Raw genomic sequence first — 12,645 nt, 5'->3', positions numbered from 1 at the left:
CATGAGAATTTTTTTTTTATTCAGTGAGTGATTAGGATCTGAAATGCACTGCCTGAGAGTGTGGTGGGGGCAGATTCACTGTGGCTTTCAAAAGGCAATTGGATAATTACCTAAAGATGAAAAAAATTGCAGAGCCACAGCAGGGCAGGGAAATGATGTTAACTGAGTTCTCTAGCAGACAACCAGCAGGGATGGGTTGAATGGCTTCCTGTGCTGTTACCATTCTATAATTTACACCGCACTGGTAAGTAAGTGCCTTCAGTTATATTTATTTGTCTTGTGTAAGTAAACCTGCATTAAAGCTCCACTGTGTCCAGTTTATGGGTCCCATTTATTTCTATACCCGTTAAATTAAATTCTACAATGCTTTCCTCTTAGTACTTTAAATATCTTTTAAGCATTATTCCTCCTTTCACCGTTATCGTATTACAGGACTGTGGTCTGATTCATACATTTGGATTTACAGTATAACTGCTTTTAAAAAAAACTGATTTATAAGGCCAATTTAGTATAACATTACAAAACATATTCCAAATAGACAGATTTCATATCTTTGTTCTTCAGTTTCAAAATGTTTTGCCCAGGAAATTGCTGGAATGCAAGCAGGGATCTGGGATCCGGGATCCTGGGGACTGCCAGAAATAACAATCTCTGTGTTACCAATGCAATTTAAGAACTGAGAATGAAGCAGAGCAACAGAGAAGGGTGAATAGGAACAGTTGAGCTATTAAGTCAGATTCAGAAAGGTAAATAAATAGATGGGAAGAAAGGTTGGATAGAGAGAGACAGAGAAGAAAGAGACAAAGGAAAAGTAGGAAGCAGCTTAAGTTTTAAATATCTTTAACAATTTAATGTAGAATTGAGACTCTGCAGTTTAGACTAAAATAAATAACATTGCAACAATGAAAATCCCACTATGGAATCATTATAGTATAGGAGGCAGCCATTCAGTCAATCATGTCTGCACCAGCTCTTATGGTACTTGTGCAAATAAGTACTGGTTGTAACTTTCTGTGATAAGTTTAGTGGATACGCAACATGGCAATGCAGCAACTTCACAAAATTTGGAGAAGTTGAAAGTGAGCTATGGAACAAGAATGAATGTTCTTTTTATGAATGACCTTGGAAGAAATGAACCAATTCAAACTGAACACCATAATTATAATCAAAAATAACTTGAATCAAACAAGGGATAGAGATTCTTTCAGGTGAAAGGTCTTCGATGGGAAACTGTTAATGTTTCATCGAAACATGTGTTGCCTGACCTATGCGTTTTCACATCCTCCTAAATGCCAGAATTAAAATAATTGTTTTGCTCCTAATGAATAAATAATATCTAAGTTAGCAGATCATTGTCATTCGTGAATGGAATTTGAGGGGGCTTGAAGGAGTTTGCTTAACCAAAATCAATGGAAGATTGACATGCAAGAAGAATGAGCTTTTGAATTGTTGTGTGATGTAAACTGTGCAAAAGAGAGGCAGTCCCTCAGTATAACCAGCAGTTAGATAACTGAAGCTGGGTTCTCAGGATTCAATATTGTAAATATAACCCTTGAATATATAATCGTTACACCAAGAAACATCCAATCTATCTTCTTTTCACAATAACATAAGCTTGGCAACCGCTGCTGGATTTTGAAGTGAAATAACAGTCATAAATGAAGCAATTCGAGAAGCAATCACAGCTTTTTAGAAGAACGCACAAAACTGTAAACACCAGTTATGGCAAGAGAACAAGCTTGTCTAACTCTGCAATAGTTTTGCCCAATTGCATGTTCAGCAGTACATAAACTAAACACAAGTGTCCAGATGTTTACAATTGTGTGTCATGGAAGTCTGACCTAGTTTCTATCAAGGGCTTTTTTGGGAGTGTAAAATGTTACTTTTCTTCCTGAAGGGTGGTAAAGTGCAAGCTACAACATTCCCTCACAGAAGTTCTGAGGATGTACTCCCAAGAGGAAAATTTCCACTCTTAGCATAAAGGACAATCTGCCTTTTCTGATAAATATGCAGAAGAATTTAGGCTTACCCATAAGTGTCAGTGTCACAGAGGTTTTCAGCATTGAAAAAGGCCCTTCAGCCTAACTTGTCCATGCCATCCTTTTTTTTAAAACCCTAAGCAAGTCCCAATTGCTCGCATTTGGCCTATATCCCTCTAGACCCATCTTACTCATGGAACTGTCTAAACGCTTTTTAAAAGACAAAATTGTACCTGCCTCTACTATTACCTCTGGCAGTTTGTTCCAGACACTCACCACCCTCTGTGTGAAAAAAATTGCCCCTCTGGATCCTTTTGTATGTCTCCCCTCTCACCTTAAACCTATGCCCTCTAGTTTCAGACTCCCCTACTTTGTGAAAAGTTATTGACTATCTAGCTGATCTATGCCCCTCCTTATGTTATATAAGGTCACCCCTCAGCCTTCTAAGAACATAAGAACATAAGAAATAGGAGCAGGAGTAGGCCATCTGGCCCCTTGAGCCTGCCCCGCCATTCAATAAGATCATGGCTGATCTGTTGTGGCTCAGCTCCACATTCCTGCCCTCTCCCCATAGCCCTTAATCCCCTCTCTTATCAAAAACCCATCAACCCGCGTCTTAAAAATATTTAGCGAGGTAGCCTCCACCACTTTAACGGGCAGAGAATTCCAGAGATTCACCACCCTTTGAGTGAAGAAGTTCCTCCTCAACTCCGTTCTAAACCACGCCCCCTTTATTTTGAGGTTGTGCCCCCTAGTCCTACTGTCCCTTCTGAGTGGGAAGAGTCTCTCCACCTCTATCCTATCCATCCCATTCATCATCTTATACGTCTCAATGAGATCTCCCCTCATTCTTCAAACTCTAACGAGTACAAGCCTAGTTTATTCAGCCTCTCCTCATAGCTCAACCCCCTCAACTCTGGCATCAGCCTAGTAAACCTCCTCTGCACTCCCTCCAAGGCCAAAATATCCTTGCGTAAGTACGGCGCCCAAAACTGCACACAGTACTCCAGCTGCGGCCTTACCAATGCCTTATACAGCCGCAGCAAGACCTCCCTACTTTTATATTCAATCCCCCTCGCTATGAAGGCCAGCATCCCATTTGCCTTCCTGACCACCTGTTGCACCTGCAAGCTGGGTTTTTGCGACTCATGCACAAGGACCCCGAGGTCCCTCTGCACCGTCGCCTGCTGCAGTTTTTCTCCACGTAAGTAATAATCCTCCCTACCATTATTCCTACCAAAGTGGACCACCTCACACTTGCCAACATTAAATTCTACGCTCCAGATAAAAAAAACCCCAGTCTATCCAGCCTCTCCTGATAATTCAAACCATCAAGTCCTGGTAGCATCCTAGCAAATTCCTTCTGCGCACTTTCTATAATAGGGTGACCAGAACTATACACAGTATTCCAAGTTAGCCTTACCAGTGTCTTGTACAGCTTCAACAAGGCGTCCCAACTCCTGTATTCAATGTTCTGACCAAAGAAAGCAAGCATGCTGAATGCATTTTTCACCACTCTGTCCACCTGTGACTCCACTTTCAAGGAGCTATGAAAATGTACCCCTAGATCTCTTTATTCTGTAACGCTCCCCAACACCCTCCCATTAACTGAGTAAGTCCTGCTCTGGTTCAGTCTACCAAAATGCATCACCTCGCATTTATGTAAATTAAACTCCATCTGCCATTCGTCAGCCTATTGGCCCAATTAATCAAGATCCCGTTGCAATTCAAGGTAACCTTCTTCACTGTCCACTAAGCCACCAATCTTGGTGTCATCTGCTAACTTACTAATGCCTTCTATGTTCTCATCCAAATCATTAAAATAAATGACAAATAACAGAAGACCCAGCACCAATCCCTGAGGCACATCACTGGTTATAGGTCTCCAGTTTGAAAAACAATCCTCAACAACCACCCTCTGACTTGTCATCAAGTGGAGATGCCGGCATTGGATTGGAGTAAACACAGTAAATCATCTCACGACACCAGCTAAAAGTCCAACAGGTTTATTTGGTAGCACAAGCCACTAGCTTTCAGAGCGTTGCCCTTTTATCAGATAACTCACCTGATGAAGGGGCAGCGCAGCGAAAACTAATGGCTTGCGCGACCAAATAAACCTGTTGGACCTTAACTTGAGACTCCTTATTCTGTCATCAAGCCAATTTTGCATCCATTTAGCTACTTCACCCTGGACACAGTGAGATTTAACCTTATGCAATAACCTATTAGACAAATTATACAATAAATAATCTTGGGTTCCTCTGGAGGAACCCAGCATCACACATGCCAGTCTTCTGCCAATTTGATTCATACCACGAGATATCAAGACAGAGGTGAAGGTACTGGATATTGTAAAGGTTCTGGGTCCTGACAGCATTCCAGCAAAAGTGCTGAAGACTTCTGCTTCAGAACCTGCTGCGTCTCAAGGCAAGCTGATCCAGTAAGCTACAATACTGGCATCTACCCAGCAATGCGGAAAACTGCTCAGGCGTGTCCTACAAAAAGCTGGACAAATCCAACCCAACCAGTTATTTTTCCATTAGGGTCATAGAGACTTACAGCATGAAAACAGGCCCAACTTGTCCATGCTGTCCTTTTTTTTAAAAGCCCCTAAGCTAATCCCAATTACTCGCATTTGGTAATATCCTTTCTAAAATAGGATGACAGAACATTAGTCTACTCTTGATCATCACTGAACTGATGGAGGAGGTCATCAACAATTCCAACAAGTGGCAGTTGCTTAGCAATAATCCGCTCACTGACACTCAGTTTAGGTTCCACCAGGGGAACTTCTGACCGCAACATAGCTTAAGGTCAAACATGGTCAAAAGAGCAGAACTTAAGAGGTGAGGTGGGAGTGACTGCCCTTGACATCAAGGTTGTATTTGACTGAGTATAGCATCAAGGAGTCCTAGCTAAACTGGAATCAATGGGAATCAGGGGAAAACTCTCTACTGGTTGGAATCATTTGCAGCATAAAGGAAGACGGTTGCGGTTGTAGGACATCACTGCAAGTGTTCCACAGTGGAACGTACAAGTCCTAACAATCTTCAGTTGCTTCATCAATGACTTTCTTTCCATCATACGGTCAGAAGTAGGGATGTGTATTGATGGTTGCACAATGTTCATCACCATTTATGGCTCTTCAGATACTAAAGCAATACATGTCCAAGTGTAGCAAAACATGGACATATACAGGCTTGGGCTGACAAGTGGCAAATAACATTGCTTGACACTTGTGTGACCCCAATGACCATCTCCAACAAGAGAAAATCTAACCATTGTCCGATGACATGCAAATTGCATTACCATCACTAGAAACTGAACTAGCCATATAAATACAGTGGCAAGAAGAGCATGTCAGAGACTAGGAATCCTGCGGCAAGTAACTGAACTTCTGACTCCCCAAAGCCTGTCCAGAACCTAGTCGGGGGTGTGACGGGATAATCTCCACTTGCCTAGATGACTGCAGCTCCAAAAGCACTCATGAACCTTGACACCAGCCGGGACAAATTGGCCCGCTTGTTTGTTTCTGGAAGAAGTGACATTCATTTCCTCTACCACCGATGCAGTGTCAGCAATGTGTACCATCAACAAGATGCACTGCAGGAACTTACGAGAGAACACCACCGTCTAGGAATTCCTCTCCAAGCTACTCACTATCTTGGGTTGGAAACATATCACCGTTCCTTCACTGCCACTGGGCCAAAATCCTGGAACCTGTTCCTGAACAGCACATTGACCACAGTAGTTCAAGAAGGCAGCTGCTCACCACTGCCTGCTCATTGGGAATTACGGATGGGCAATGAATGCTGGCCATGCCAATGAAGCCCACATCACTTGACTGATTTAAATATATATATTACTTGATATTCTTCTATATACAGAATACCTACTTGTAATAACAGATATCTGTCCCAGTTCGAATCCACTGTGGCCTTCCAAGCATGGCTTCCTGGACAGAATACATTATGGGATGCATACCTTCAAAAAGAAAATAAGTATTTAAGAATTTCATGTTCAAGTGATAAAATAAAAATTGCACATCTGTCAGGATATTTCACAGCTTCAACAAAGAGATTTATCCTTTACTGTTTATTAATTCACCATGTCATTAAAGGCTTAATTATACTGTGAGACAGGGCTGTAATCTGCAATTAAATTCATGGAAAGAAGATTGCACTAAACTAAAAAAATGTGCAAATGCATACACGTCATATGGAGCACAGTTGATTGCACATAGCCATTGGTTTAAAAAAAAGGAGTGTGTAGACAACTGCCAGTAGAGAAATATTTAAGACTGATTAAGGAGCTGATCTTGCAGATTCACCGACAGCTAAGTACACATGATTTAGCTGATTCACATTATATATTGGGGCTCATTACACTGTGATGGTACTGGACAGAACTATATCTGGTATGAACAAAATGGTGATAATGACAGAATCAAATTTGCTCTCTTTATAATGGCAGTGAGACTAGATCAATTTTGCCAAGATGATTTAAAACCTATCATGGTGGCCCTTACATTTGACATGCCAACACTGCATGTCAAATGTAAAGGCCACCATGCTAGGTTTTAAAAACTACAGGTCAATGCGGGCGAATAAAGTCATGGGGGATCCAGTACAACTTTGATGAGGCCCTGAAGGTGGATTAGAGTTTTGTGGATGAGAAGATGAAGCATCTGACCTTATTTAGCAGATCATATCCTCATAATTTCCAATACTACTCCCATTGATGCATGCTGTTTATAAAGAAAAAACCTCCAAACTACTCAAGCTGCAGGATAAAGTTTGGATAATTTTGACTTCATGTTAGATATTGCACGTCAGTGAAATGTCACTGTAGAAATGCAAATGTCAGAATTCTTTTCTCGTGCTGCTTTGTGTAGATAAATTTGCTGTGTAGGAATGGAAAAAGCTGCCGTCCCCACACCCAGCATGGTAAGCAGTAATAAATAAATAATTTTGACTTGTTGTTAGCTTACATGTCAGGACCTTGCAAAGGATCACATGGAGAATGAAGGAGGTTGAATATCTCCAAACTGGCATTTTAGATATTTCACAATGGTGTTCATAAAGTCGTCTGACTTCTCTAAAATATCTGGCCAGAGATTAGATGGAGAAATCGCCTATAGAAGGCTACATTATAATTTTCTTATCCAACAGAATTAATGGTTGAACATTTGAAGGTTGTTTAGCTCCTGCCCGATGTTAAATAAATGAATATTCATTTACCAAATTAGACAGCAGAAGACATTCTGGTGATTCACTGTGATACCATAGTTCAGTACACATGCTGGTTACTATTCCTCCCTTCTTGGTCCTTTCACTGGCCAGAAGCAATTCTTCCACCAGGGAAAAACCCAGTTCTTAAATACAAGCTTCAATGAGCATCACCTGCTCTTACCTCAATTCACTCTGAAGCAAGACCTACTTTACTCTTAAAGGGATGTGTATTACTAATACCATTACCTTATTGTTCTATTAAAATTGATGCACAATCTAAGGCTAGCTAATACCACTAATATGACAGGGGGTAAGTAACTAACATGCTAAACAGATTAAAATACTGCCTTCATAGTCTTCGGGGGATTCGCTTTACAAAAAATGATCCAATATTTGAAAACGATTCACGGTCTGGTGATCCAACTGACAAAATATAATTTGTTAAGTTTTCTACTTGAATGATTAGCAGTGATAATAATGCAATAAATATCTTCAACTAAATCAGGATCATCACATTTCAATATTTATTTTAGAAAGGGAATAAGGCCAAACAACTCATTGCGTAGCAAATTTCATGTACTTGAATTGTGTCTGTTTACCTTTGGTACTTAGGAAACATTTTAAATCAGTTCAGTTAGGTCAATGTCAAAGTCATAAATGCAAAGCAAATTATCTATAGATGCTGGAAATCTGAAACAAAAAATAATTGGAAACACTTAGCAAGTCTGGCAGTCTCTGTAGGGACAACAGATGAGTTAATGTTTCAAGTGTAACTCTTGTCAGAAGTAAAAGAATTTGGTAGCACATTAAAGAGAACAGGAAAAAAAAAAGCAAAGCTGTGGGGTGAGAAATGCAAACAAATTAAAAAGTTAGCAGATGGTCAGTAAAACACGTGAATGAAAAACAGGAGATAGGAAAATCATGGAAGGATACAGTAGACATACTCAGAGGATAATGTATCTTTACCAGCTATTTGAAAGAACAATTTAATTTGATGCACTCCCTTGCACTTTCTAAATAGCCTTACAATTTTTTCTGTTTCAACTATTTGTCCATTTCCTTTTGAAAAAAATACTTTTACATCTCCCACTACATCCATCACCAGCAATGCATTATAGATCATAATGAGAGGCTTATAGAATTTAATACATGTTGCTTTTGATTCTTCTGCTGATTGCGTTAAATCTGTGTCTTCCAACTGCTGACAATGCTACCACTGGAAACAGTGTCTCCGTGTAGACAACCAATTTAAAAAATGATTTTGAGCACTTTCATCAAATTTCCTCTTCATCCTTTCTGCTCCAAGGAGAACAATCCATCTCCACAGAACTTTAGACACATTTCACTGGTACCATTCTACTAAAATCTCCACTGCACCTTCTTCAAAAGTGCAGGACACAGAATGACACAATACAGCAGCTAAGACCTAACCAGCATTTTATAAACATTTAACATAACTTCCATGTTGTTTTTAAGTTTTAAGTCTTTTTTCAAGGGGTCCTACCCATATACATTCTCAACTTGTCCGACCATCTCTGTTCTTCTAGCCCCTTTAAAATTGAACCATTTTCTTCCTACCAAAGTGAATCATTTTACTGCATTAAGTTCCTGTGCATGCATCTTCCAATTTCACCTGTCTGTCTATGTCCTCCTTAAGTCTGTTATTATCTGACTCATTGCTTATTACATTTCTGAACTTCATGTCACTTGGAAGACAGAAAGTATGTCATGTACAACCAAAGCCAGGTCATGAATACAAATCAAACAGACCAGTTGTTCTAATAAAGAACTTTCAATCTTCAGAAGAAAATATTTACCACTACTCTCTGGCTTTTGTCCCTTGACCTATTTCATATCCATGCAGCTACTATTCATTTAATTATTTCAATTTTGCTTACAAATCTATTATGTGCTCTCTTAAACATATTTGGAAAGCTTGTGTACACAACACCAACCAGATTATTCTCATGCACTCTGTTACTTCAAAGAACTTGATTCAGTTAGAAAAACATTACTTACCTTTAACAAACCCATGCTGCCCTTCATTTACTGGCCCAAATCTTTCCCAAGCATCAAGTAATTTTGTCTTAATTATTGTCTCCAAAAGATTCCCCCTCCCGTTCCCACATCACAGACATTAGGACGACTGACTTGTAGTTGCCAGGTTAGTCCCCCTCTCATTTTGTGCAATTGTATAACTTTGCAAATTTCCAGACCTCTGGCATCATCTATGGATGATTGATAAATTGTGACCTAACCCTGCACAATTTGGACTCTTATTCCCTCAGCAATTGAAGATGCCCATTGGAACTGATTTTTTTTTTCTACTTTAAACAGTGTTAACATTTCCAATACCTTTTTATCTATTTTTAGGTCATCCCATTTTTCACTACTGCCTCTTCATTGTTAGATTGGCAGCATGCTCTTCATTAGTGAAGACAATTGTAAAATATTCGTCATATCCGTGGCAAGATCAACAAGATCAGCTCCTTTTTGTTCCTTAAGTTGATTATCTTTTTACTGTTTATATTAATAGGAGACTCTTGTCTTCTCTTTTATGTTCCTCTCGAATCTGTTCTCCTAAAACACACTTTGCCCCTCATTTCTTTCCTCAGCTCATTTTCATTCTTTCTATATTCAGTTTGTTGTTATTATAATCCTGACATTTATCATAAGCTTCCCTTTTTCCTGTTCCATTTTAATCTCTACATCTTTAGTCATTCAGGGAGCTCTAGCTTTGGATGTTTTCCCTTTCCCTTGTAGAATGTTTCTAACCTGTACATAAACTGGCTCCCTGAAGGCCTTCCATTGCTCACTTGCTGTTTCACCTGTCAATCTCTGATTGCAATCTACCTGAGCCAAATCCTTGCTCAACTCACCAAAATTTGCACTTCTCCCACTGAGTGTATTCACATTCATTTTTTTTTGTATTTTAACTACTCCAAATGTAAAGTATATAAGTGGCTTTAATGGTATTGAAATGGGACAATAGGAGTCACAATGAGAGCAATTAAAGACAATTACAATACACAGAGAAGTATGAATAGTTGAGAGGATGCCAGGTGGGTTAAGTCAAGTGGAAATGGGAGCATTCAAAACTGGCAAAGCACAGCAAGTTCAACCAGTTCAAGAGTCAGGAAAGAAAATAAAGCAGGGTTAAAAAGAACAAAAAAAAGCAGAGTGCAGACAGCAGTGTTCCAACGGAGTATTCACTCCAGCAATTAACCCATATCTCTCCTATGCAAAGAGCTGACAAAATCATCCCACACCACCAGCATGTCTTCTGCTTAGCTCATGGACTGCTGGAGCCTGTTCCACTTTTCTTCTATGTCTGCCGAGTGAGTAGGTATGCACGTGCATGTGCATCCAGTTCCTTTTTAATTTTTTAATCTATAAATTGCTCCAATACTGACAAAGGGTTACACCTAAAATGTTAACTTATTTGTTCTCTCCGCAGATGCTGACTAACCTGCTGAGTGTTTCCAGAAAATTATTGTACTTTGACTATTCCTCACATCAGACCCATAGGGCTTTTTGTCTCACTGGCGAAGGGGCATCAAAAGATCTTTCTAGAAAAATCAGTAATCAAAATCTTAATATATATTTGAAGTAGTGAATAGTTGATTTACTTAAGTAGTGTTACATTTGCTTGAAAAATAAATAACCTTAAGAGTGATTTGATCTTTACTCCATTGGCATTTTGCTTTAACAAGATGCATTAAGACTCCTCAGAAACCAATATCAGTTTATGATTCAGGCTCATTTACCTTTAATCATCTCTTTGCAGTAATTTCTTTTAATTAGCCAGAAAAATAACTTTTAATTATCTAGATGGATCTTAATATCCTTTGCAGAAGTTACTGATGCCTCAAGTAGAGAGGATAAGTAGGACTGTGCTGGTTCTAAAAATAGAATTTTAGCCAAGGTAGCTCAAATGGAATAAGAACAGAAAATGCTGGATAAATGGAAGACTATTTCAGTTAACTGAAGTCCTTCTCAGATTCTGTAAATGTACCTAGAAAAGATGGCTATGTATTAAGTGTGCAAGTTCTTTATATCAGCATACCCCCTCGTCCTACATTTTAAATTTATCCAGACTACAAGTGATTAAAAACTATTTCTGAGCCCTTTGGTTATAAATCCAGGCAAAGGTATTTATTGGCAATGCACTGGGAAATGCACCCTCACTTGTATTCTCTTGCTTTTAGACTGGATTTTTCATTGGTTTATTTGGTTCCAGAAAATCAGACATTCCTACTTTTCCTTAATCAAAGCAAATTACTGCGGATGATGGAATCTGAAACTAAAAGAGAAAATGCTGGAAAATCTCAGCAGGTCTGGCAGCATCTGTAAGGAGAGAAGAAAACTTAACGTTTCAGCGGCCTGGCAGATGCTGCCAGGCCTGCTGAAATTTTCCAGCATTTTCTCTTCTACTTTTCTTTAAATTGTTTAAAACTTTCCAACATGAGATAACATACAAATTGAAAGTTTTTGTGCAATCACTTTGACATTTAAACAATTATTTTGGATTCCAGTATCGTTTTCATCAACAGCTTTGATTGCCACTAATCCCACAGCCTATTATTAATTCCTGCTGTAAACTGTCAAATTTAGTGCCTGTCAGATAAATGGAGGACCTTAGACTGCATAACAGTTAGTACTACTGTTCATCAATCTCATATCAAAAAGAATGAGCTCAGTAAAATATGGACTAGAAAATATGGGTGGGTGACATTAAAAGGTAAAAGAAAAACTTCGCAATCACCAGAGAATGCTAGAAGGGCTGCTATTTTTCAAATTTTAATCTTTTAATATTTACCATCATACTTACAAGTGGCATGACTGTGTGCTGAAATAAAAGGATATTATTCAAATATATCATATCTGCAGTTTGATTAATAACTGAGAAAACACAGTAATAACAAAATATGCCACCAATAGTAAAAGAAACCCTTACCATAGTTAAATTGACTATTGGACTTTTCACAATTGATGATGTTAAATCGATAGGGAACAGCATTTCGCATTCCACTCACTTCAAAGTAAAACCACTGATGGTGATGATTGCTGTTTATATCTGAGTTAAGGATGAGATCATATTCAAACCTAGAAATAAGTAATTGGAATTTAGAAAGGCATAGATTAAGTCACAACAACTTATGTTTAAATAGCAAGTCCAACATAACAAAATGTTTCTAGGAGCTTCAGAGATCATTAAGTATCACATATTTTGGCTGATGGAAAAAAGTTTGGTTAAAGAGACATGTTTTTAAAGCAGTCTGAAGGGTGAAACCAAGCTGAAGAGACAGTGGTTTAAGGGGGGAATTTCAGAGCTCGAAAGCTGTCAGTATGAAATCATTAAGGGACGACTGAATTCAATCAAGTTACTCAGACATATTCAGGAGCTACCAAAGACAGTTGATGAGGACAACATG

General features: G+C 38.8%; 1 protein-coding gene across 7 annotated transcripts in view; it reads right to left on the bottom strand.

Moving 5' to 3' along the window:
• The window catches only part of agtpbp1 (ATP/GTP binding carboxypeptidase 1), a 240,091-nt gene that overhangs the window by 88,099 nt on the left and 139,347 nt on the right, over positions 1–12,645 (bottom strand). For all 7 annotated transcript variants that reach the window (XM_080188828.1, XM_080188827.1, XM_080188829.1 and 4 more), the window contains 2 exons: positions 12,168–12,316; positions 5,876–5,963 (listed from right to left, as the gene is read on the bottom strand). In XM_080188828.1, coding sequence (XP_080044954.1) covers positions 5,876–5,963; positions 12,168–12,316 — 237 coding nt within the window. The remainder of the gene's footprint in view (positions 1–5,875; positions 5,964–12,167; positions 12,317–12,645) is intronic.

Source organism: Carcharhinus amblyrhynchos, chromosome 5, assembly GCF_965287045.1.
Source record: "Carcharhinus amblyrhynchos chromosome 5, sCarAmb.v2.hapA, whole genome shotgun sequence".
Taxonomy (NCBI): Eukaryota; Metazoa; Chordata; class Chondrichthyes; order Carcharhiniformes; family Carcharhinidae; genus Carcharhinus; species Carcharhinus amblyrhynchos.
This window is presented reverse-complemented; position numbering and strand designations above follow the sequence as displayed.